Here is a 26,389-nt window from a genome sequence, read left to right on the forward strand (position 1 = left end):
TTCTTGCACTACAGGGAAGCAGGCGGGGTCACCGAATTGAGTGTGCGATAGTCAATAATAAGGCTCCAACTGCCATCAGGTTTAGTAACTGGCCAAATCGGAGAATTAGTAGTGAATGAGCCTGGGCAGATAATCCCCTGCTGCAGTAAAGCTGCTGAACATAAGGATAGCTGGCCCTTGGGATGGGATATTGTTTTGCATGTGAGTGGGGTGGTCCATTGACTTGCTCTTCCCCCTGCAGGCACCCACAATCGTGTTTGAGTAGCAAAAATCTGGAGGTGTTTTGAATTTCAGGGTCGTCATGTTCCGGTAAAACATATGGTTCCGATTTCTTTATTGCATACAGGCACTGTGCATCGGAGATAAGGGCAGGGCCATTATCATTCCCAAACCAAAGGCAACTATTTTCAATAACTATGCATTGCCCTTGGAATCCGACCCCAATATTCCTCTTTCATCTACCATCATCATAGTAACCGCTCCCCTAACATAACAGGCAAACTTCCCCAGTGACAATAAAATGGTCCGTAGTTTAATGGCCTGTTGGGGGAACAGTTAAACCCACTTAATGGAATGGCATTTCCTGTTGCTGCTGGAAGACTTTGTTATTAGAATGTATTATGGTGATTGCTGAGCCTGTGTCAAGGAGGAGCGTCTGCTGTTGGCCCCCATTTATAACAGCAGTGACGACAAATCTTTGATGCCCATCCCGGCTGACCCTCAGTGCCATGTTTTGCAGGGGGACTGCCTCCTTTCAGAAGGCGGGAGGTTATTCTTGTTGGCTGGTGACCACTCCCTCCATGTTAGTCTGCACAATGGCCACAGGCGCCGCCTGTTGATTCTTTAGCAGTCGTATTATTTCTGCTAGATGTTCCCATTTCTCTAGGGAGAGGGTGAATAGAGGAACAGCTGTGAATGGGGTTTCCCTTTCCTTTGTCTACAGTCTCTACCGAAATGACCAGTGCATCCGCAATTATAGCAGGTCCAATCCCTCTGCCTCCTTCCATCCCCTTCCCCCTTCCCCCTTCCCACTGACTGTTATGGTCCTTCCACCGCCGACACTGCCCTTCCTTTTGAATGCTGGAAGATGTGATCCTGGCAGTTGTCCTTTGCCAGTATAGCCAGGCAAATGATATCGGCCCGTGGGCTAGTCCGATTTACGGACACCCCTGGAGCTGTGCGACTGAGGAGGAGTTGTTGACTCAGGAACATTCCCTTAAAAACATCCTGATTCTGTAAAGCAGCAATGGCTCCTCCAGCAGGCTGTGTCAGTACATACAAGCTAAAAAGGCAATTTGTGAATGCACAGGGGTATTCCTGTGATCCTTGGATATTCTACCACATTTATGCATCGCATTTCGACCATTAAGCCCCATATGTGAGCATATCTCGCTCAATATGTCCTGCAGCAAAGCTGCAGCCATAAAGTTGGTGGGGGGGTCAACCCCCTCGTACTCTGATGCTTCAGGCATTAAACAACACTCGTTTTTGATCAGCGCCCCCCTCCCCCCCCACAACTCAACTTCAATATGAGCTTTTCCTCCTGTCCTTGTGCCCATACTGTGGCCGCTGTGTATCCACTGTTACCTGCCCCTGCCACCGCTGTCAGTATACCTTTTCCTTTTATTTTGGACCTTTTGGTGAGCAGTGCCTACTTATTACTGGTGAATACTGTGACTCACACTGCTATTATAAAATAATAGTTTTCTTCCTTTAAACAGCGGGTCTACGTTTACCGGCTGGTCCTAAGGGCTTCCTTAATCTGGCTCACAAAATCCACTAATAGTCACTGTCCCTTCATGGTCGCCAATTATAAGAACTTGGACAGCGACACCATAAAATGGTATAATGGATTTTATTCACACAGATTAATAAGCTTTACAGCATTATATAGATATTGAAATAAGCACTAATATTACAGAGAGCAAAACCGTGTTACCCGTCTTCCTCCGGACAGAGTGCGTAGTCTGGCAAACAATTGTGGATTCCTTTTTCAGTTTGTCGTCATCTGGTCTTCTCTCTCCGTGCTACTTAATGGCTCTAAGTCTACTTTTATAGGCTCTTGATCACGTATGCTCGTGGTTAGCAGGACTTGCTCTTTTCGAAACTTAACTTATTGTGTGACAGTTGGACGTCAGTCTGGGAGTCTGCACTTTCCACGCTACATCAGCCTGTACACTCCATCATACCACTGGAACTTGCCCAATCCAGTGTCAGCACATTTTACGCACATCCCTTTTAACTAACACAACATCTGCCTTGCAACGGTTGTTCTTGGTCCAGCAATTTAAACTTTTACCCGTACACTATTGCAGGATGCCCGTAAATTTACACAGTCGGTATCTTAAAAACTTCTTCATGATGTTGGCTTCTGATATATGCCCATGATAAATAGGAAACAGAATACAATCGGAGCTAATTTTTTTTTTTAAAAGCTAGAATCCCAAATGACATCAGAACATAGATGAACTATTGTCTTTTACTGTATCTTAATGAGTTTAATACTGACCAGGCTGTAAAATGCATCTCCAATTGAGGTTGCTTAAAGTAGGCTACATGGTTCCTTTCGCTAAAAGGAAGGAAAATTTGGGTTAAATGTTACATTCTACCTTCTAATTTTCTACTGTCCTTCTTTTGAAGCTTGTCACCTTTATTACTAACTTTTTGTGATTTATAGGGACAGTTAGCCAGTGTGAGGGAGGTAATCAGTTTCCATGATGCAGCTGAAAAATGTCAATCTATGCAAACTGGTTGAGATAATCTTTGAACTTCAATAATGTGTAACTTGGGTTGTCAAAGCAGTCTGTGGTTATAACGCTCAGGTTGTAAAAATGAGCTCTCATAAAATGTATTAATCTCATGGCTGCTTCATGAAACTTATTATTTTAATGGTTGTATTTTAGATGGGGGAGGGCCTTGGCTTTGAATATGATTTTTATTTAGGTATTTTGGTTGACCAAAGTAGCAAAAAAAACCCAATTAGATTAATGAAAGCCTTCGTCCAAGAAAGTCAAAGGAAACTAGGTTCAAGTGCTATATGGCAATCTGTCTATATAAGTTACATTTATGTGCATACTGGAAGCATCTCCTTTTGACTTTCTTAAGCACTCCCATTTTGGGTTTGTCTTGCAGAGGTCTGCTGCTGTATGATGGACCCTGAAGTATCTACTTTGCTCAGATCCTTACATTTCAACCTATGTAGTTATTTGTAGAAGTGATCTGTGTCATACTTGTATTTTGCATACATAGTTAAATTTGTTTAATATCTTCTATTTTATGACCAGTTAGCTTTATGGACTACTTTCAAATTAATCATAATGTTTCATAATCACTAATTAGTAGTGTTTAATTTTGGCTGCTTTAATTGCTTTCATTCCTCAAAAATCTGCTGTTGCCTTTTGAGTGGACCCACATCTTTACTAAAGTGGCTGGAGACATTTTAAAAGAATGTGATATACATATGTTTGATTTAACTATGAAAACATTTCAAATATGGAACATGATTTGCAACAGCACAAATAATTCAGTTGCTTCAAAAACAAAATGCGGATTTCATGTTTTGCTATTCCATTGTTACCTCTGTGTACCTGATTTTTTTTGTAATCTAAATTCCTCTGCTAGATTCACAATTTATGCTAAATCTTATCAATTCCTCTACTATTTCCTATTTAAAACAACTTTAATAAGACATACAGTTTATCTTAACCACACCAGTTGGATGAAAGTTTTTTGCAGCTGTCAAAATCATCCCAGAACTGCACAAGTCATTGGAGGATCAGATGACCATTTTAGAATGACATTTATGGATGAAACTCCAATGTAGTTATTTAAGATTTCAGTAAAGCATAATGTTGGGTATGTATGAAATCTTTGTACTGTGTCCACTTAAACTGTAGCCAGCAGTACAATTGGTTATAGATTTTGTTCATGGTTTGTGTCTTGAGAGTGTATTTTGAACCAAATAACACCACAGTGAAGTTCTAATGGTGATGGCAGTGAGAATAATTTGAAGTGATGAATTAAATGTGCTTTCTTTGTTGTTTTTTCCCAGGATGTATTGGTAGCAGTAGGTTAAATAAATCTTTGCAACAACATTGACCAATTCATAATTATTCCTGAATTTGAATTGAAAGGGGTTTAGTTTTCAAAATCTACTCAATTCAATTACAGCAATGACTGTTCTGAGAAAACATTTCAAACTACCTGCAAAACTGAATCATAAAGGAATCCCAATCTTCGCATTTAAGTTACCCAGACTTGGTTAGAGCTTGATTGCTTTCTTTGGTTTCCCTTTAGGAAGTTGCCCACTGGGAGAAAACCCACTTTTTTTTGGGCTGATTAAACAAGTGACACTGATATTCACCACCCATGTGCCACTGTAAAAGCACTGTATTGCTCATAATATTGAGACTGTTTGCTATAGGTTAATTTTATAGTGCATTTTGCAAGGCTGCTTCAGGAAGAGCTTCCCTCCGTGTTGACTGCATCGCCTGCTGCTGTGGAAACTGTTCATATTGATGCACCGCACTCAGCTCAGTGACCAAAAAATATGCCTCCAACTGTTGACAATGTTGTTTTTACATTGAAGGTGCAGCAACCTATTCGGTGGTATGTGACATGTTGCTGTTGATACAAATTCTTTGTGTCAAGTATAGAACAAAAAAAATCAAAATCCCTACTCGTTCCTGAGTTAATTTGCATGTAATTGTGAATGTACAATTAATTCAGTATTAGAATTCATGATTAAAATAGGGCCAGTGGGATACAAGGATCTTGCTGCATGCCAGCATGCGTGCTTACCAATTTAATCTTCCTCCCCAACCCTTCCACTAGCTGAAAACAGCTAGAGGGTAAATGGATTTTTAAAAAAAATCCTGACCACCTGCAGGAATTCTGGTTACATTAACAAAATTGTGTATTTTTGTGTTCCAGTACTACAATATATCTATTACAAGAAATCATATTTAATGATTTTGTACAGTTATAGATATTTGACCAAGATGATTTTTAAAGGATATTCCACATTTTCACCCTAGATGTGCTGCATTGTGCCTTTTTTTTTAAACACATTTTTTTTCTTATAAAATGGCTTTTGTTTTTGCTTTGTAAAGTTTGCATTATTGTCAAAATTACAAAGTGGGCACTTTGACTGAAGATGAGTGCTTTTCAATAAAACTCTCAATGAAACAGGAGTTTAGACTGCAATAATTTTACCTGAAGTAATGAGTATTGGTTTAATTATACAATGCAAGATTCTCCACAAGAAAAAGGAGTGGGAGAGAACAGATAAATGGATTCTTGTTGGATTTGGGATTATAAGTACTTGGATTAATTTGTCTGATTTTGCTACAGCCTTTAAAATTAACTGTAAGTGCTCTTGCATTTGTTTTAAGTGGGAACCATTGACAGATATTGCCTGATCTGAAGTTTGGGTGAAGGGACGAGGAAGGGTTAGGTTCTTTCTTCTGATCTCATACAATACATTCCTGGAAAGAATTCTGAGATGAATACGGGTAAAATGTGAACTCTCTTGATTTTGGGCCAGAATTCATGGCTTTAAATCTATAAGTAGTTTTGCATCTTTATAACTATGGAAATAATTTAATGGAATGTTTTGTTAATAACTATCTTTTGCATAGCCAGTCATAAAACAGACAGCTTCATGATTCATCAGCTATACTGTAGTGAGATGAGTGTTAGAAAATCCACTGAATATAGATGCTAAAGTTCTCAAAGAAACCCAATCAGCAAATGGTTCAGCAGTAACATTAAATGGAAGCAGTGGAAGACAAAAATGTCATTTACAACACCAAGGCAGCACCAGTTATTTTCACTTTTTCTAGTTGGTATAAATCAAGTGACTAAATAAAGAATGAATTTTTAAACTTTTTTATTGAGAAAACTAAAATATCAAATACAAAATATTAAAATTTAATAGTCTCAACTTTTTATAATCTCAAAACAAACAATATTGCATTAATAAAACCAACTCTGTCCCACAGCTGCTTAACACTACATTTAAACTCCAATGTTAACATTTCTGGCCATGATCTTTTGGTATCAGCATATTTTTTAATGGTTCACACTAATGCCTGCTACTCACTTCTCCAAACACTGATGGTGCTAGTTTTTGCTCCCGTGGTGTGCCCACTTCTCACTTTTGCCTGCTGCTCTGCTCTTTCTATTGTCTCCCTTGCTCTCTGTTTCAACTGGCTTTTCTAGCTCACTCCCTACTATTCCCTGCCTGTCACCCTTTTTGCAGCAACAGCCCCCCCCTCTATCAGCCTCTCAATGTCCTGCTAACCATTCTCTCGTTACTGCCCATGTCACATTGCAACTTCTCACAGCCTCCAAAACCTGTTTCTCTTTTTTTTGTCTCTAGCAGCCTATCACTATCCTACATGCCTGCTGCTTCTCACCTATCCACTTAAATACTCACTGCTGGCCCCCCTCTTGGGCCCCTCCCAATGCTCCCTTCTAAAATCTTTGTCTTCGTGCATACCCTCTTCCCGATTTCGCTCCAATCTTCTGGTCCCTAGTCTACCACTGGTATATTTACTACTATTCTCCCCTCTCTGGCACAACGTGCTAAACAAAGTGAGGCTCCTACTTTTCAGCCAGTTTTCATGTACCTCAACCACAGTTCAAAAATGAAAGAAAAGCAAAAAATTTATCAGCTTTAACAAGTAACAAAAAACCAGCAAGGGAAAAAAATGACCAATAGCTGGACAAAAACGATTAGCATTGTGCAGGTATTTAAAATGCAAGCAAAATAAAAACAAATTTAAATAATTTAATACAGGAACAGAAAAATAACAAGCTTTAAGAAACAAAAAAAAAATTGAACAATTGGAAATCAAGAAAGGCTACAGAAACTGCTTTCTTCATTCAACCGCTTCTGCAAAATTACCATCTATGCAACACCACAGATGACATTAGTGTATAAGACTTATATAGATCTGTAATTTTAGGTCTGCCATTGTACCATGGCATTATTCTGATGACAACTCTCGTTACCTCAGGATTCCATTGGGAATCCTGGATGTTGACTGGACAGTGCCTAATATTGGAAAAATATTAGCAGTTGGATGCTGATGTGTACTTGGCCAGTATTGAATCCTTGTCAACTAAGCAGTTTCCTAGTGCATAGATAAGACACAAATGGCAATCTATCATGGAGAGTGAAAATCAACAGTAAAACTGTGTAGGAATGAGGTTTTTACTTTTTAAGTAAATTGAAACTCTGTCCTCCTTCATGCATCACTTTATCCTCATCTAATTTCCTGATCCTGACGTACTACATTAACTTCCTATTGCAGGAATATATCTTTAAAACCTTTTATATAGCTGCAATTAATTATGTTTTTATTACACTCTACTGCATTACAGACTCAAATTTTCAAAGACGAATGTGATCTCAAGGGATCGAATATACTGCACAATTTTGTAATTTTGCTCACCTCTACAATAGCATAGTGTTACTGAGACAGCCAACAGTGCAATTGGAATGTTATTTGTTCTCAAAGCAATTACAAATTATACCATTTTGTGCAAATAACCTGAGGTGTATCTTAATAATAATTTGAATACAAGTGTGTTCTGAACTTAGCTGATCATTTGCAGTTTCCCTACAGAGTTTTAACATTTTTATATACCCAATTAACCAGTAGAAAAAAAACACTAAACCTCAATAAGCAGCAACTGTGGGCTTGATGAAAAGGTGTAATTGATAAATGGCAGCTTGTTTCTTGTACTGTTCCTACTTAAAATTTGTTATGTTGGACCAACCAAAACATAGTGTGACTATGAATGGGAGTACAACAATTTCTTCAACAGAATGGAAACCATTTTCAGAATGCACGTTAACAGATGTACTAACAATAAAAAGACAACTACAGTGTTTCAAGATAACATAACTGTTTAGCATAACAATTCAGAAAACATCTGAGATACAAAATGTTTACATTGAACCAAAGTGTATGTTCTATCAGTCTTCCTGCCTTGACTGCTGCATCTCTTCCATTCTGGTATTTTCTGGGTAACAGGTAAGGTCGAATGTCAGCAGTTGACTGGACATACATTCACCTTGCTATAACAAAAACTAAAAGTTAAGCAAATGCGAAAGTTGTAACTTCACTGCTTTGCAACATGAGGATAGACTGCAACTGAGGAAAGACTAATTTAAACTTCTGAATGTTTACATTTAAGTTGTATAAGAGTAGTACATCATACTTAAAAGGTATGTGAATGGCAGTTTGTTGCCTCTCCTCCCCCATTGGACCATTTTCCATGCACCATTTTCCATGAACCATTTCATGTTTTCCATGATTTGGCAACTTCAATAGAAAACTGAACCTGATGAGTGGTTGAAATTTTGTTTTGTAATTTCTCCCCCAACAGTTTCATGGAACGTAGATTCAATCATCATTTGTGTAAGATGCAGATTAAGCTGGCTTTTTGTTTTTCACTATTTGCATAGCACATAAATGACAACATACTCTTCCATATGAGTCCTCTGAAATGAGATATGGAACTGAAGATGGAACTATTAGGGTTGGATATTTCAGGCAATGTCTGGACAGTCAAAGCCTGTGAACTCAACCACGTCCTGGTTTGACAAGTAACTTACCTCTCTTCTACAACCTTAAGTTAAGTCAGGTGCAATTCTGGTGTAAATGGCAGAATTTCCAGGACAAAGGTTGAGAAAAAAACCTAGTCATTTGCATACATGCACCATTTGGGGCCCATCTGCCAGAATTCAGTTCCACTGAAATTTGGTGTGTATTTTAGAATGGATCGAGCCGATCTGCCATAGCAAATTCCAACACAAGCACTTTGGGAAAAAAAACTAAGCAGACTCCTTTGTACCAAGCAATTAAAATTAGATATGGGTTGTCTGTGGAATTAAAGGCCTGAATTATCAGGCACCTTTCCTAAATACAGAGAACAGAGAGGGATAAATTGGATAAGGGTCCGTTTCGGTTCGAAGCGAACCGCGAGCCTGATGGACCCTGCGCAAGCAGCACGTGAACTTTGTGCTGTCTTCTACTTACTATGATATCTCCGTGCAGCCAGCAAAACCTGCGCTGCTGAGAGGCTGCACGGAGAATGGGGAAGTTGAAAATGGGGTGTGCACAACGCACGTCATCATCAGCCTACACTTCTTAAAGGTGCAGGCACATTTCAAATGGCAGGTATACCGCTTACTTGCAGGAGGGAAAGATGGCTACGAGAATTGCTGGACCGGCACGAGAGAGGGCTCCACACTTCTCGGATGATGCTCCGGAGGCCCTGGTGGAAGGCGTGGACAAAAGGAGGGCCAGCACGTAACCACAGGGTGGCCGGAGACCCTCCAGACTTCAGCTCCGCAGGCATTGGCAGGCTGTAGCGCAGGAAGTCAACGGCAGGAGCATTGCACCACGCACGTGGGTGTGGTGCCGGAGGAAATTCAATGATTTGGCACGAATGGTCAAGGTGAGTGAATACAAGTGTCAAATCTTACCAACTGCACCGCTGCTCCATGCACGACACCTCCAGTCACACACCCACCAACAAACACTGCCCATCCATACGCAATGCTGCACTCGGCATGCTGCATCTCACCCCCACATAGTACCACACTTGCAGGCCACACAACCACCACTCAAGTCACACAAACTGGCAGCTATTCTACCATGACAGGCACATCACCCACATACCTTGCAGGACACTCACTGACACACTGTCCTCTGTCTTGCAGGAGAAGGAGGCGCATAACAGCCAGCAGCAAGAGGGACCTGAGGGTGGACAGGCACGTTTACACGTCCTCACCCCCCCCCCACCCCAGAGGAGACAGTGCTCAGGATCATTGGGCGGGCCGTTGCTGCAGCCGTTACAATATGCCACGCTAGAGGTCCTGATGAAGGGGGGGGGGTCTCTGCATATCTAATGCTCCTCCTTTTCCACATCTCCCTCCTCCCATAATCTTTTCTGACTCACATGCTGCATATGCTGTCAGCACACACGTCTTACTTGCTCTTCTCCCCTTTCCACAACTCAACCTGTTTCTCTTTGTCATTGCAGATACCCAAGAACACGTAACAGCACTGTCCGAGGAGGAGGAGGATACTGAAGCCACACAGTCACTCGATCTGACACATGCTTCCACCAGTTCAGAGACTTGATGTGGAGATGCCGGTGATGGACTGGGGTGGAAAAATGTAAGGAATCTTACAACACCAGGTTATAGTCCAACAGTTTTATTTGAAAATCACACGCTTTCGGAGCTTAACTCCTTAGTCAGGTGAGTGAGTGAACTATAACCTGGTGTTGTAAGATTCCTCACATTAGTTCAGAGACTGACACTGCGTGTCCTTTAGAAGCTAGGTTAGAGGAGGGATCTTCACGTGGTGAGACACCGAGCACAAGTGCACAGGAGCTGGGGTGGGGGGGAAACGGATACCACAGGTGCCAGCTCGCCGGAGGGTGAGGTCGCTTACTAGTTCTGCTGCAGAGGAGTCAGATGAGGACTTCGATGGGCCAGGCTACAGAAGACGGCTGATGGGCATACACAACCAAATGCTTGGGCACTGGAAAACCTGCCAGAAAGCCTGCGCACAATGAGAAGGGGCATGGAGGAGTCCAGCTCCAACTTGGCACAGGGCTTTGCGCAGAGCTTGGAGCCCATCCTTTCCAACATGGAACAGGTGGTCACCTCCATTAGTGCACCTGTGGAACCCACCATGATGCAGCATCTGATGGCTGATGTCATAGCTTCCATTGCAGCACAAACATCTGCCATCCAAGGTCTGACTGCTGCATTTGCAACTCAGACTGCTGCCATCGTGGCTCTGGGGACCAATGTGGAACGGGACTTCCTGGGCGTCATAGCACTCCAGCTATCCGTTCTCCAGCTGATCACCAGGATTGCTGAGGCACCGCCCCAGGAGAGTGGCAGTGGTGCCATGGCAGTGGGACCTGCTGTCCTCTCTCAGGACGACAGCCTTCCTGCTCCCACCCCTGCCACTCTGCCAGTGCCCCTGTTGTTGCCTCTCAGCCAGCCAGGCCAGACTATTGCAGCCTATGTTGAGATGGTGCAGTCTGAAGCTGAGACCTTCCGGCCCAGAGCTGCTTGAGGTCTTCCTCCAGGGCCATCTGCACGCTCCTCCATTGAAGGCCAGCAGCCTCCCACCACACATGCTCCAGCCACTGGGGAAGCACCTCCTAGGAGCACTAGGATAGGTAAAGGCACACGAACAAAAGCCACTAAGAGAATGCACAAGGGTGAATAGTTCTGTTATGTTTGCATAATTTCATTTATTCATTGATAAATGAGACTTTGCATAAATAAAAACCACGACCAAACGCAAAATCAATGAGCTGAGAGGGACACCAATGTGTAATCAGATGGAGGGCGATTTGATTGTCTGGTGTGAGCGGAAAGGTGGGGAGTTGGGGGATGTAGTTCAAATTATTGATAGCGGGCATGGATCAGACAAGCACTCAGAGCCCTTGCAGACAAGGCGTATGGTTCCTGTTGCACCCTTGCGTCTTCCTCCACTTCCTCTTCCGGCTCCACCCCCTCCTCCTCCTGCTCCTCTGCCGGCTCAGGATCTTCTGCAATCATTGGTGGCAAAGGCTGATCCCTCATGATGGCGAGGTTGTGCAGCATATCCTCACAAATCTGCCCACCCACTCAGGGGAATACTGCAGGGCACCTCCAGACCGGTCCAGGCAGGGGAAGCGTTGTTTGATGAGGCCCATGGAATGCTCCACGATGTTGCGTGTGGCAGCATGGCTCTCATTATAGGCCTGCTGTGCACGTGTGCGTGGGTTCCTGACCAGTGTCATGAGCCACAGCATGAGGGGATAGCCCTTGTTGCCCAATAGCCAGCCTTTGATTTGCCTAGTCGGGTGAAAGATAGCTGGCACGTTGGACTGCAGCATGACTAAGGCGTCGTGACTGCTCCCATGGTAGCGGGCGTCGACCTCCATGATCCGATGCGTGTGATTGCACATCAGCTGCATGTTGAGGGAGTGGAAGCCCTTTCGGTTGACAAAGACGGCTGAGTTGATGTGCGGGGCACGCAGGGCTGAGTGCAGTCAATGGCACCCTGCATCATAGGGAAGCCAGCAATGCGAGTGAAATCCCATGCTCGCTCGTTCTGCTTGTGTCTGTGGAGAGGGAAGGTGATGAACCTGTTCCTCGTGGTACAGTGCGTCTGTGACCTCCCTTATGCAGCAGTGCACTGCATACTGTGAGATGAAAGCACATGTCGCCAGCAGAGACCTGAAATGCTCCTGAACCATAGAAATTCAGTGCCACGGTGACCTTCGCAGCCACAGGCAATGCCGTCCTCGCCCTGCTCTGAGGCTGCAGTTATGGCCGCACCAATTGACAGATCTCGGTGACAGCTTCCTTGGTGAACCTCAGGCGTCGGATGCAATCCTCCTTGGTCACGTTGAGGTAAGAGAATTGATCCCGAAATGCCCTCATTGGGTAGGGCCTCCTGCTCATTGCCCTGCCCTCCTCGTCCTCCGTCTCCTCGCAGCTTGACCTGCTACGCGTGGCCTCTCTGCATGCTCCCAGTCGTACTCAATGCCCAGCGGGAGCCCTGGCAGACCGCCCAGGGTTAGTAGGAATGTTCAACCACGGTTGTAACTTTCTGACCCGGAAGGCAGTATCTGCCATACCAATCTCAAAAGTAGTGTAGGAACTCTCAATAAGAATAGGGAGCTTTAAAAAAACACTTCCTACTCCTTCAGCAGCCAGAAGCAATAATCGAGCAACTAACCTGTAACACCTGCATGGCCCCTTTAAATAGCGCTGGTGAGGGGTCCTCAGGCACAAAAAGACACGTTTAGATAGTCGGGGATAAGACTGTGTGTTGAGTCGAGCGTTAAGGTCGAAAATGGTGTGTATCACTTTAAATCAGCTTTGCACACTGCACGCATTTTCTCCCGACTTTACACGCTTCCAGCATTCGGTATTTGCGTATGCGCTAACTCCTATACCAAAATGGCGTTGGGCGTCAGTCATGCAGTTAATGTGTGTGCGCATCCAAGACGCCATCTATATCGGAGAGGCCGTGCAGCACCTAAATAATGGGTGTTACATGGCCCCATTTAGCACCCAGAGAGTTTTCTCCAATTGATAATCCTGCAAAGATAGATGTACCATTACCATCCATACACAAAAAGTGAGGCTATGTGAGGGCTCCATCCTTTTTTAAAAATTCATTCATAGCATTTATCGCCCATCCCTAACTGCCCTTGAGAAGGTAGTGATGAGCCGCCTTCTTGAACTGCTGCAGTCCGTATGGTGAAGGTTCTCCCACAGTGCTGTTAGCTAGGGAGTTCCAGGATTTTGACCCAGCAACGATGAAGGAATGGTGATATATTTCCAATTTAATACAGGAACAGAAAAATAACAAGCTTTAAGAAACAAAAAAAAAATTGAACAATTGGAAATCAAGAAAGGCTACAGAAACTGCTTTCCCTCCCGTCTCTCTCTCTCTCCCGTCCCTCCCTCTCTCCCGTCCCTCCCGTCTCTCTCTCTCTCTCCCGTCCCTCCCGTCTCCCTCTCCCGTCCCTCCCGTCTCTCTCTCTCCCGTCCCTCCCGTCTCTCTCTCTCCCGTCCCTCCCGTCTCTCGTCTCCCTCTCTCTTCCTCCCGTCCCGCCCGCTCTCTCTCTCCTGCTTCTCCCACCTCTTTTGGGGTTTTCTTTTTCCTCTTTCCTCTGCTTCTGTCCATCTTTAGGTCATAATATATCTTTAGTAATGGAATGAGTGGTGGCACTCTTGGTCCACTGAGCACACGGGGAAGCTTAAGCTAATTTTGGACTTCAAAAAGGTTATAGATGTCTTTTAACCTATGAAATCACATTCCTAGTGGGCAGCCTCACCTGCTGGGAACACATTATTGGGAAATTGCAGGACTTTCTACTGACTATGAACAAAAAATATAGAGTTTTTCTAAACTGCAATCCTGGCAGACAAAGTTCTGCGCCAGAACGTGTATTTGTAAAATTAGCCATCAGGTTTGAAGTGGGATATAACTGCTATCATCCAGCTTGTTCAGCCAGAGGACCTGTGATTCTTTGCGCCTGTGGTAATATTTTTCTTCAAGTTTTCTAAGAATTTTTCCTTCTCCCCAGCTTTGCCCTAATTTCATGCTTTTCCCCACCAAGATCTCTAATTGCTCCTCCATCTTGCTTCCTCTTGTCCAGGCAGCCTTGAATCCGCCACCTCCAGTTTTTTTTTAAAAAGTAACATGCATCAAATAATAAAGTAATGTAATTTACATATCCATGCAAGAGATATTAAAAGGGTTTACCAACTGAAACAGCAGGTGCTCTGGCTACCCCAGCCCTAGGCCCCTTTCAGAATGGCATCGGCTGGATTGGGAACGGGGTGCTAAGTTCCCATGATTTTCGAGGCACTACGGCCCCATATCTGCCTAATCAAAATCTTCCTCTGCAATTGCAACCCGGAATGCAAGTGGATAAATATTTTAAGCTCAAAGTCAGAACACAAAAAAAACATTACAAAGTTATAATTGGAACGTAAAGTTCTGGTTGGTACAGTACCTCTGGATATACTCCAATTAGTGCCTCGGCTTTTGAATAGAATTCCTCTTTCAGTGAGATCACAATCACCTGGAAATTCTTCCTGGATTGATCTCTGATATAATTTGTAACCTGAGCACGAGAACATATGAACATTAAAAAAAGAGAGACAAGACTGTCAGACCCATAAATGATCAGCCAATCCACGACAGTTCAACTTTGTGCACTCCCTGCCCAACTGCTAGTAATGCTAATTCCTTGGAAAGGTCAAAAAGGCCAGTGGCCAATTTTAAGAAAACGTTTGGGAATTTATTCAGGACTCCATAAGACAATCACGCACGTACTAGGCAGCTATGGATGCATCACTAGGCGAACATAGGTAACCAACAACTGCGACCCCCCCCCCCCCAACCCTCTTTCCTTAGCAACTTACCACATCTACTAGGAACCTGTTCTAGAGGGCGACAACTAAGAAAAGATATCTTTGCATCTAATCTGATTTTGCCGATGTATTTTATAGGCATGTGCTGTATTGCTACTTTCGCTATCCATTTCAAATAATCAAATCTGGAACATTTAACCCCTTCATAATTTGAAAAAACCTCAAGCATCTTAATCATAGGAGCCTACATTTCTCCAATGCAATTAATCATAACTCGAAGGATATTTTCATAACTGACAGATTTAAGTTTCAGTATCACCCTTGTTGCTCTCTGCAACTGCTTTCAGATGCACAATATTCATTACGCGGGGACAATTGACTAAGTGCTGGCATACTAAAGTTGTAAATTACGGTGCTCTTAGTTTTCCACTTTATTGGCCTAGAAATACGAGAACCCGATTTGCTTTCTCTCGAGCTACTTTACATTGACTGGTCAATGACCAGCTTCTTTTCTGTACTGTTACTTATAATGGACACCCATGGATGTAGTAGATACACCTCAAGTTGCTTTGCCCCATGTCATAAGACAGCACGTCACATTAAATATCTGCCATTTATGAGCTCGTACACTTAACACATCTAAGTCAACTTGAAATCTAAATCTCATGGTGAACCATTGTACTATATTGTAGTATAATCTACATCAAAGCATACTATTCATGTCCTCAAGATCATTGATGACATTATAAGGGTCATTCTCAGTGTCTGTTCTGGTCACTTATGAAAGTATTACAGTGCTTCTTTGTGCAGACGTTAGTCATCTCACTTGAAGATCTAATGTGCTTTACTCACCATTTAACCAATGGGATATGGTGATGGATGCCCCAAATGTGGTACTATGGCTTTGCACAGCTCGAGAGATCTCAAAAGTAACAAGGGGTGTCAGTCCCAATTGTTGATTCATATCGCTACCTGGAAATTCTAGTGGGTTCCAACTTTAACTCGGACACAACTCTGGGATCATGCTAAGAAGCGGTGATGGACACTTTGGCCTATTTTACCTTTCTTCAGTGACAACAAATCTCAAAGCAGGTTAAACTTGTGGCACATGAGACATGCCCAAATAGATCTCCTTTGTGGTTCAGAAACTCCGGATCTGCAACAGAAGAGCTTCCTTCAGCCTATGTGTGAGATCCAGGATCAACCTGTGATGTGGTTATTTGATAAAAAGGGGAAAAGCTTTCAGGGAGGGAGGGCTCTGGCATACACCAACTTGTCACTGAGCATCCTGGCTGGGGAGTCAGCTTCATAGTGAGCACATTTTTATCAAAGGCTTTCATAAGGGCCTGTATTAAAGTATTTTGGTGGAGTATATGTAGTATGCAGTATTAAACTTGGGACACAATTGTTGAGAGCAGATATCTGTTGTATAGTTGATGACAGACTACGGTTAACAGCTTCTAGAAGGCGTTAAACCTGGAGATCGGAATGAGAATACGTGCTTCTATAACTAGGGTTTGGTATTGATCATTACTGGGTTGCAGAGAGGCAAACAATTATTGCTGGAAGTTAGTACTTCCAAGTGATGGAACCATTTTGTTTGATGTTGAGTGAAAGAAGAAAGTGATCAAAGATTGCCTTGTTTTTGATCGAAACCCCAGGAGCTGCCAAGGCTCTGCCTTATGGTGAAGTTGACGGGGTGACTGGAGGAATTGATGTGCAGGGTGAGTCAGAGAAATTGAGGACAGAGAAAGGCAATGGGAATTTAGGGGAAGGTTGAAATCACATGATGAGTTGCTCTGCTCAGTGCAGCAGTTAAGTGAGGAGAGAAAGGAGATTTAAGCAAGGAAGATGTTGGGGTCTTGGATGGTAGAAAATAAAAACTTTGAGGGAGAGGTATTAGAGGATGAGATATTAAAAGGAGAAGATGCTGTAAAAGTAAGGAGACGGGTGTTGGGATCTAGTAATGAGAACCACACTGTTATCATGATGGTTTGGGTGAGGGACAAGATGGAACGTGCAGCCAAGTGGGACAAGCTCAATGAGAGGGAAGTGAGCCAAGTTTTAGTCGGACCCAGGATAAGACTGTAGATGGTGAGCCCCTTATTTGTGAAAATTTTGAGGGCGCTGTGAAGTGGATGTGTAGGAGGAAACCAACAAAGAGATGGAGGGAGAGACAGAGAGGAGGGTGGTGAGGTTTGTTTCTAAAGTGGGAGGTGAGTAGGAGTTGCACCGATAATGAGGAATGAGGTAATATTGACTGTTGCTTTGGGAGAGTCAACAGCAACAACTTACATTTCTATAATGCTCATTCATACAAAGATGTCTAAGCTCTTTACATTGTGGCGATAGCAAGCAAAGGAAGGAAGAGGAGGGAGGGGACAAAACAGCAGTTAATGAGGGTAAGAAGGTTCTTGAAGGTAGGGAGAGGAAAGGAGGTGGCAAGGCAGAGATACTGAGGGGGGGGTTCTAGAGTAGGAGTAAAGTGGCTGAAGGACCAGCTGCTGATGGTGGCGTGGAGGGAGCAGAGAATGAGAAAGAAACCTGTGTTGGAGGATTGAAAGGTGCTCACAGTGACAGGGGGCTGGAGGAGATCACAGAGGTAAGGAATAGGTGTCAACGGAGGGATTTAAAGGAGGATAAGATCTTAAGTCGCTTGTGTATACTGTTTCTAGTTATTTTTGCCTGCTTTTGTAATTGTCTCTACTGTGCATTTTTTTTTTAAAAGCTTATTTTCTTAAGAACTTCCTCATTCAGCTGCTGCGGCTTCACCTTGGCATCAGCCCTTTATCCTGGAGATATACAATGCTTCTTTCTTCACCAATGTTTAATAATATTCTATTTCTCTTTTTGTATTGTAAGAATTATTGTTCAATACCTTACTTCAATCATAAACAATTTTACAACACCAAGTTATAGTCCAGCAATTTTATTTTAAATTCACAAGCTTTCGGAGGCTTCCTCCTTCCTCAGGTGAACGAAACCTGAGGAAGGAGGAAGCCTCCGAAAGCTTGTGAATTTAAAATAAAATTGCTGGACTATAACTTGGTGTTGTAAAATTGTTTACAATTGTCAACCCCAGTCCATCACCGGCATCTCCACATCATTACTTCAATCAATCCAAGTCTTCATGTCTTAAAATGTTGCTACTAAAATGAGGTACTCGCATCAGGTTATTTTACTAGTTTAAATCTAGTGATAACATTGTACAGATCTTCAGTCACAGTAGGTTCACATATCACCTTGGATTTATTACTGAATATTAAATCCAACAAGAAGTAAATTTATATCCACATACAGTAGTATAAGAAAATGATAAAAGTTTAGAATGAGAAACTGCCATTTAGGCCACTGAGCCCTCACCTTCCACACGCTTCAGTAACAATCTGACTTATAATAAAAACAGAAAATGTTAGAAACACTCAGCAGATTAGTCAGCATCTGTGGATAAGACAGACAAGTTAAAGTTTCAGGTGCAGATCCTTCATCAGAACTGGAAAAAATTAGGTGATCAAGATTTTAAAAGGAACAGAACAAAGGGAAGGATAACAGACGAGAGGGAGGAAGTAATTAAATGGAACACAGGAGATGGTTGTCCTGTTAACATGATAATAGGAAGAAGCATAATGAAAGAAATTTTAAAAAGAGAGAATGTTTGAATAGCTGAGGCAGTGCGAGGGGGGGTGGATGTAAAGCAGGTCTGAATTCTAAACAGAAAAATCTGGCAAAATGTTTCAGAATCCAGCAGCCCAGGAGAGGAAAACGCAGGCTGAGACCAAGGGCAGACTGCCCCACCAGTAGTGTTCCAATGGAGGGTTTCCGCCCCAAGCACTATCCCCACATACACATCGCCAACATCTCCTGCCAAAAACAAAGTGGGAGCTAAAATTAAGGTCTAAAGTTATTAAAGTCAATATTAAGACCTCAAAGCTGCAAACTGCCTAATAGAAGATAAGGTACTGTCCCTTGAACTTGTGTTGAGCTTCATTGGAGCAGTGTAGAAGGCCAAAGACTGATGTCAGAGTGTGAAATAGTAAATGATGGGGAGTTTGAGTTGCACTCACAGATACACTGCGTTTGGTCTCCCCAATGTAGAGAAGGTTGCAGAATAAACAGGGGATGCAGTATACTAGGTTGGATTAAATTCACAAATTGTTGTCTCACACAAATGTTTGGGGCCCTGCACAGTGGTGTGCGAGCAACAGGTGTTGCATTTCCTGTGCTTGCACAGAAAGCTGTCAGGGGAAGAGCAGCATGTGGTGAAGAGAAGAGACCAGTTTCTTCAGAAAGCAAAGAGCAGAGGAAGATGTGCAAGTTGGGCCCCAGCACTCGTGTGAAACAGCATTTTAGGTGCACTTCTTCCTATCTAGCGCACAGTATCTGCTGCTCATGGTGTTGTCTCAGGCTTGTCTGCAAGTGTGACCCTGAGCTCTCTGATGCTTGTCACTTCAATTCCCTATCCAACCCTTGGGGCTTGATTTTACCACCCGCTATCGGGTGCGTTCTCGGCAGGGGGGCGCCGAAAATCGGGGAATCCCGGAGCGGGACCGGAGCCAGCCTCGATCCCGCCCACTTCCGGGTTCCCCACGGACGCGCCGGCGTGCGCGCGCAGCCCCCGCTGGTGGGAATCCCGCAGGCAATTAAAGCCAGCGGAATGCCACGTGACAGTATTTATTTAGCTATTTCAGGTCATTAACTGACCTGATTGAGCTGTTTTATTAGGAAGGGTGGGATTTTACCTTGAACTGAGACTGTTTCCCATACTGGGGGAAACACTCACTCCAAACGGACGTGTTGCAGCCAGCAGCCTGTGGCAGCTGGCAAGGTGCATTCCACAGGTTGGGGGGGGGGGGGGGGGGGGAGACCCTTCACCAACGCAGGAGGACACTCCGTAACATAGGGCAACGCCTGCCCTCCACCACCCTCCTCCAGATTCACCGACGTGGAACCGCAACCCCGGTGCGAGGACACACTTACCTACTGTGCACAACCCCTCAGACCTACACTTGCCAGATGGGGGCCGCCTTGACATCCTCAGAGGACGAACAGCATCACCAGCCCCAGCAGCCTCGCAGTCCACCTCAGAGATGTGGAGCCCCAAAACACGGTGCTGTGGCACATCCACCTGCACAGCAGGAGGGAGGGCAACCGCAGAGAGAGATGCGTCGCAGGAGGCACTACCCTCCGCACAGGGTCTATAGATCGAGGCTCAGCTTCATGGACCTCTCTGAGGAGCAGTGCATACGTAGGCTCAGAGTCACTCGCCAGGTAGTCGCCGACATCTGCAGCCTCCTTAATGACAAGCTGCTCCCGGATGGACCAAGCAGCATCTTCTTACCCGTCGCCGTCAAAGTCACCACTGCCCTCAACTTCTTCGCCTCCGGATCCTTCCAGGGTGCCACGGGGGACATCATCGGGGTCTGTCAGTCGTCTGCACGCAAGTGCATAAGGCAGGTCACCGATGGGTTGTTCCACAGGGCCTCGCACTACATCAACTTCGCCATGGATGAGCGCAGCCAGATGGAGAGGGCGGTTGGATTCCATGCTGTGGCTGGCTTCCCACGGGTGCAGGGTGTAATCGATTGCACCCAAATAGCAATACGGGCACCTCCACATGAGCCAGGGCTGTTCATCAACAGGAAGGGGTATCACTCCATGAACGCCCAGCTCATCTGTGACCACCGCCAGAGATTCCTACACGTGTGCACCAGATACCCTGGCAGCTGCCACGATGCCTTAGTCCACAGGGAGTCCACCGTCCCGCCCCTCTTCCACGCACCCAACACTGGCAACGGCTGGCTCCTTGGCGACAAGGGATATCCCCTGCACACGTGGCTTATGACACCTCTGAGGAACCCCATCACCGAGCCGCAGCGTCGATATAATGACAGCCATATTGCTACCAGGTCTGCAATTGAGCAGGCTATAGGGCTGCTCAAGATGCGCTTCAGGTGCCTTGATCGTTCTGGGGGAGCGCTCCAATATGCGCCATGCAGAGTGGGACGAATTATAGTTGTCTGCTGTGCCCTGCACAACATGGCACAACAGAGAGGGGTGCCGCTGGAGGAGGCCCCATGCACACCCGCCACCCACATTGAGGACGACGATGAGGAGGAGGAGGACGAGCGAGAGGAGGAACGACCCATGGGCCGAACACCGGCTCACCTGCGTGCTCGTCAGGCCAAGTAGGCACTCATATGTCAACGGTTCTCCTAACATCACACTGTCTGAGGCGTTCACATCTCATCACGTGCACAGACGAGGGCCCATACCAGCCCCCTCCACAGAAGAGTGGTGCCAGTACTCCTGCACCCACTGTAGTGTGCCCAATGGGTGGGACCAGGTGATCGTCGTCATGATGAGCCGCACGGAAGGGACCTATTGCACAAGCCGCTGAAGAATGGACAAGGGGTGGCAGCAGTGGTGAGAACAATTGTGTTTATTGTGTATGTGCAGTCAACGACTATAAATAAAAACATAACAAATTGTCATACACCCTGGTGCATTCCCTTTGTGTTCATAACACCTTTGCCGTACGTTTGCGGGAACCCCTACGTGGTGCTACCCCTGTGGCTCCAGCAGAGGTAGTGGCAGGTTGCTCTTGTTCGTGCCCTGACCGGGTAGATGTTTGGGCCGACGCCCCCTGGGTTTCGGTGCCCTTGAGGGCACCTCCACAGACTGCTCCTCCTGCACCTGTGCAGGGGCAGACTCGGCCACCTGGAGAGGAGGCACCATTGCGGGTACTGGTTGAGAGGGGGGCAACGGGTGAGATGTGGGGGCACCTTGAGTAGCGTCCCCACTTCCATGTCCCTGTTCACCATCTTCCCTCTCATGGCCTAGGCCCACATCACCCCTTCCACCCTGCTGGACGGCAGTTTGGATGACCTGTGTGAGACCTTGCAAGGCCACCTCTAATGTATCTGTCAGCCTGTTTATGGCGGCAGAACGTTGCTCACCCTGAATCCGACCAGCCGTTGTCAGGGCCTGCATGGACTCAATGTTGAGCTGTGCGTGATGGTCGAGGGAGGCTAGCCTGTCCTCCACCTACCCGCGACACTATGTCGCCGATACCCTCCTGTACTTGCGCCACCATTGCCCGCATGCAGGAGTTGGACTCCTCCATCACCTGCGCGATTGTGGACAGTGCGCGTGGCACCTCTCCCAGTACCTCGGCAATGTGCTGGTGCCCCTCGACGACTCTCCTTTTGACTGGTGGCCCCCTGGGTTCAGCCTCTGGGTCCGGCTGAGCAGAGCCTGGAGAAGAGTGCTCCCACCGACGCGGACCCTCCGCGGCTGCCCCTACCACCAGGGTCTGCTCATGCTCACATGTGCGCGGTGACTCACCATGTGCAATCCCAACTAATTGAGGAGGGGGACCCACCGAGGTGTGTGTATCTGCGCTGGTGGATGCTTGGCTCATATGTGACGATGGACCCTCAGAGCATGTCCTCTGAGGAATCGCCCTCCAGACACGGCGCTCGCAGACGGCCCTGCAAGAGAACAGAGGGCAATATCAGGCATGTGGACAAATGTTGCGGTGCGGCAGATGCCAGGTGATGCTAAGATCATTTGCGATCATCAGTGCTGAGTGTCAGCTTTCCCTTACCGGACGTTTCTGCAGCCCCAGCCTCGCCATCCACCACGGACAGGCAATGTAGCGTGTGGCTGATCTCCAACGCGTCCACCTCTGCATCCGTCAGAACCACCTCGTGTGTCGGGCCCCCTCCGGTGCGTGTCCTTTCCCGGGCGTTCTTGCATCTCTTCTCCTGTCAAGGCAAAACACAGATGCGTGATTGAGTGATGATTGCATTGTGAGACACTTCAAGCATTGGTGTGGGTGGGTTGAGCGTGTGGCAGATGGATGGGAGGATGCGTGTGCCACATGCCCATCCCATTGTATGGGGATTGGGGTGTGTGGTAGTGTTCGAGTGGGGACAGGGACGGTGGGTACGTGCAGGCACGGTGAGGATGATAGTTGAGTGGCTGTGAGGATTGATGCGGGAGCGCTGTGGTGGCAGTGCAGAAGGGGTTGTGAGGTGTTTGAGGTGATGTGGAAGACGGAGTGTGGGAGAGTACGTTAGTGCACTCACTTTGCCGGACCTAGTGAGGTCATTGAATCTCTTCCGACACTGGATCCATGTTCTGGTGGTGTTGCCCCTGCTGCTAACCTCCGCGGCCACCTCCGCCCATGCCTTCCTGGTGGCGGAGCCAGGGCACTTCCTTCCGTCGCTGGGGAACAACGTCTCCCTCCTCTTCCTTACCCCGTCCAGCAGCAGCTGGAGTGCGTGGTCAGAGAATCATGGGGCAGCCTTACCCCTGGGGTGCTCCATGGTGCGCTACTTCTTGTTTGCAGCTGGAGGGGCATTGGTGGACTGCCCCTTTAAATAGAGCTCCACCATCGCTCAGACGTCACTGCGCATGCGCAGGCCACCGGCGCACAGCTGAGAAGCGGAGAACCCGTAACCACAGCTTAATGACCTCAATTATCCTGTGATCGCGCGGGGGACGCACTCAATTCACCTGCCGCGTTTTCCACGCGCCCGATAGACCACCCGCCGAGAACCCGCAGCCCTGCTAAAATTGGGCCCTTGGTCTCGGCCTGCTTTTTTCCCCCCTCACCTGGGCAGCTGAATTCTACTTTGCTGACTTTTCTTGTTGCCATTTCAGACTTGCCTTACCCCCCCCTACCTCCACTCCACCCACCCCCACCTATTCACATGTTCTGTGTCTCTTTAATTTCTTTCATTATTCATTTCCTAATGTCTTATGTTCAGATCACTTCAGATATCTGTTCTCCATTTAAGCACTTTATTGGGCATTGTATTTCCACTCTCTTATGTACGCGTGTGTGTTTTCCTTCCCCCTTTCCTTTTGTTCTGCTCATTTTTAACCTCTCCAGTACTGGTGAAGGTTCTACAGCTGAAACTTGTCTACAGATGCTGTTTCCAGAATTTTCTGTTTTCAGTTCAGATTTCCAATTGTTTGCTTTTTAATCAACACATGATGTTCTATTACATACACTACCATAATACTGCCGACACCAGATGATATCAGTATTTCCTTAGAGGAGGATAAACAGTGTCACATTACCATGTTTTATCTGCATAGTTACTGGTCAGTGCCACTTACTTTTCTTCTTTGCAGTATTGCTTAGACTAGATTGAACTCCACTGGGGCTGACTGACAAGCAGTCTTTTAAAGGATAAAACAAGTTGGCACTGAAGAATGGAATCTCAACTGGGGCATGATGAGGTACTGAGCTTTTGGACAAGATAAGCCACCGCAAAGGAGATCAATTACAACCAGTACTGTTGTGATGAGGAAACTCGTGGGCTCTGTTTTGTGCTGCAAGACTGCTGGAACACTTTCAAAAAGAGGACATCTTTTATTGCATTTTGGAGCAGTATTAAAATTCAAGACCAAATGTTTAAAAATAAGGCAAAAAAGGGCACAGATCCTGGCGAATGGGAAAGATACAAAGGGTCACAAAACAGATAGTAAGAGCTACAAAAAGAGAGTATGAAAAGAAACTTGCAAGGGATATCAAAACCAATACGAAGAACTTTTATAGTTACATTAGGAAAAAGAGGGTGGTCAGGAGCAGTGTTGGCCCCTTAAAAACTGAAAGTGGGGATATTGTCATTGACAATGGGGAAATGGCAGACATGTTGAACAATTACTTTGCGTCAGTATTTACAGTCGAAAAAGAGGATAGCATGCCGGAAATCCCAAGAAAACTAATATTGAATCGGGGACAGGGACTCGATAAAATTAATATAAGTAAAGCAACAGTAATGAAGAAAATAATAGCTCTAAAGAGTGACAAATCCCCAGGACCAGATGGTTTCCATCCCAAGGTTTTAAAGGAAGTAGGTGAGCACATTGCAGATGCCCTAACTATAATCTTTCAAAGTTCTCTAGATTCAGGAACTGTCCCTCTGGATTGGAAAATTGCACATGTCACTCCGCTTTTTAAGAAAGGAGAGAGAGGGAAACCAGGGAATTATAGACCAGTTAGCTTAACAACTGTTGTGGGGAAAATGCTGGAGTCTATAATTAAGGATAGGGTGACTGAACACCTCGAGAATTTTCAGTTAATCAGAGAGAGCCAGCATGGATGTGTGAAAGATAGGTCGTACCTGACAAACCTGATTGAATTTTTTTTGAAGAGGTGACTAAAGTAGTGGACAGGGGAATGTCAATGGATGTTATTTATATGGACTTCCAGAAGGCATTTGATAAGGTCCCACATAAAAGACTGTTAGCTAGGATAGAAGCCCATGGAATCGAGGGAAAAGTACGGACTTGGTTAGGAAGTTGGCTGAGCGAAAGGCGACAGAGAGCAGGGATAATGGGTAGGTACTCACATTGGCAGGATGTGACTAGTGGAGTCCCGCAGGGATCTGTCTTGGGGCCTCAATTATTCACAATATTTATTAACGACTTAGATGAAGGCATAGAACGTCTCATATCTAAGTTTGCCAATGACACAAAGATTGGTGGCATTGTAGATGAAAACATAAAATTACAAAGCGATATTGATAGATTAGTGAATGGTCAAAACTGTGGCAAATGGAATTCAATGTAGACAAATGTGAGGTCATCCACCTTAGATCAAAAAAAGATAGAACAGGGTGTTTTCTAAATGGTAAAAAGTTAAAAACAGTGGATGTCCAAATGGACTTAGGGGTTCAGGTACATAGATCATTGAAGTGTCATGAACAGGTGCAGAAAATAATCAAGAAGGCTAATGGAATGCTGGCCTTCATATCTAGAGGACTGGAGTATAAGGGGGCAGAAGTTATGCTGCAGCTATACAAAACCCTGGTTAGACCACACCTGGAGTACTGTGAGCAGTTCTGGGCATCGTACCTTCGGAAGGACATATTGGCCTCGGAGGGAGTGCAGCGTTGGTTTATTAGAATGATACCCAGACTTCAAGGGTTAAGTTACGAGGAGAGATTGCACAAATTGGGGTTGTATTCTCTGGAGTTTCGAAGGTTAAGGGGTGATCTGATCGATGTTTATAAGATATTAAGGGGAACAGATAGGGTGGATGGAGAGAAACTATTTCCGCTGGTTGGGGATTCTAGGAGTAGGGGGCACAGTCTTAAAATTAGAGCCAGACCTTTTAGGAGTGAGATTAGAAAACATTTCTACACACAAAGGGTGGTAGAAGTTTGGAACTCTCTTCCGCAAACGGCAATTGATACTAGCTCAATTGTTAAATTTAAATGTGAGATAGATAGCTTTTTGGCAACCAAAGGTATTAAGGGATATGGGCCAAAGGCAGGTATATGGAGTTAGATCACAGATCAGCCATGATCTTATCAAATGGCGGAGCATGCACGAGGGGCTGAATGGCCTATTCCTGTTCCTAACATTGTTCTATACTCCCTTGTCCAGTAACCTATTGAGAATCATTTCATAATTAGTATCTGAATATCTCTTTATATGGTACAA

At 45.2% G+C, this 26,389-nt stretch overlaps 1 protein-coding gene across 1 annotated transcript in view; it reads right to left on the reverse strand.

Annotated features, from left to right (window-relative positions):
- Nucleotides 1-7,987: 7,987 nt before the first annotated feature.
- Nucleotides 7,988-26,389, reverse strand: part of LOC137334463 (structural maintenance of chromosomes protein 1B-like) — a 99,420-nt gene continuing 81,018 nt past the window's right edge. The window contains exons 24-25 of the mRNA XM_067999143.1: nt 14,566-14,676; nt 7,988-8,089 (exon numbers count right to left, since the gene is read on the reverse strand). Of these exons, the coding sequence (XP_067855244.1) occupies nt 7,988-8,089; nt 14,566-14,676 (213 nt within the window). The remainder of the gene's footprint in view (nt 8,090-14,565; nt 14,677-26,389) is intronic.

The sequence above is a fragment of the Heptranchias perlo genome, chromosome 18 (assembly GCF_035084215.1).
Source record: "Heptranchias perlo isolate sHepPer1 chromosome 18, sHepPer1.hap1, whole genome shotgun sequence".
Classification (NCBI taxonomy): Eukaryota; Metazoa; Chordata; class Chondrichthyes; order Hexanchiformes; family Hexanchidae; genus Heptranchias; species Heptranchias perlo.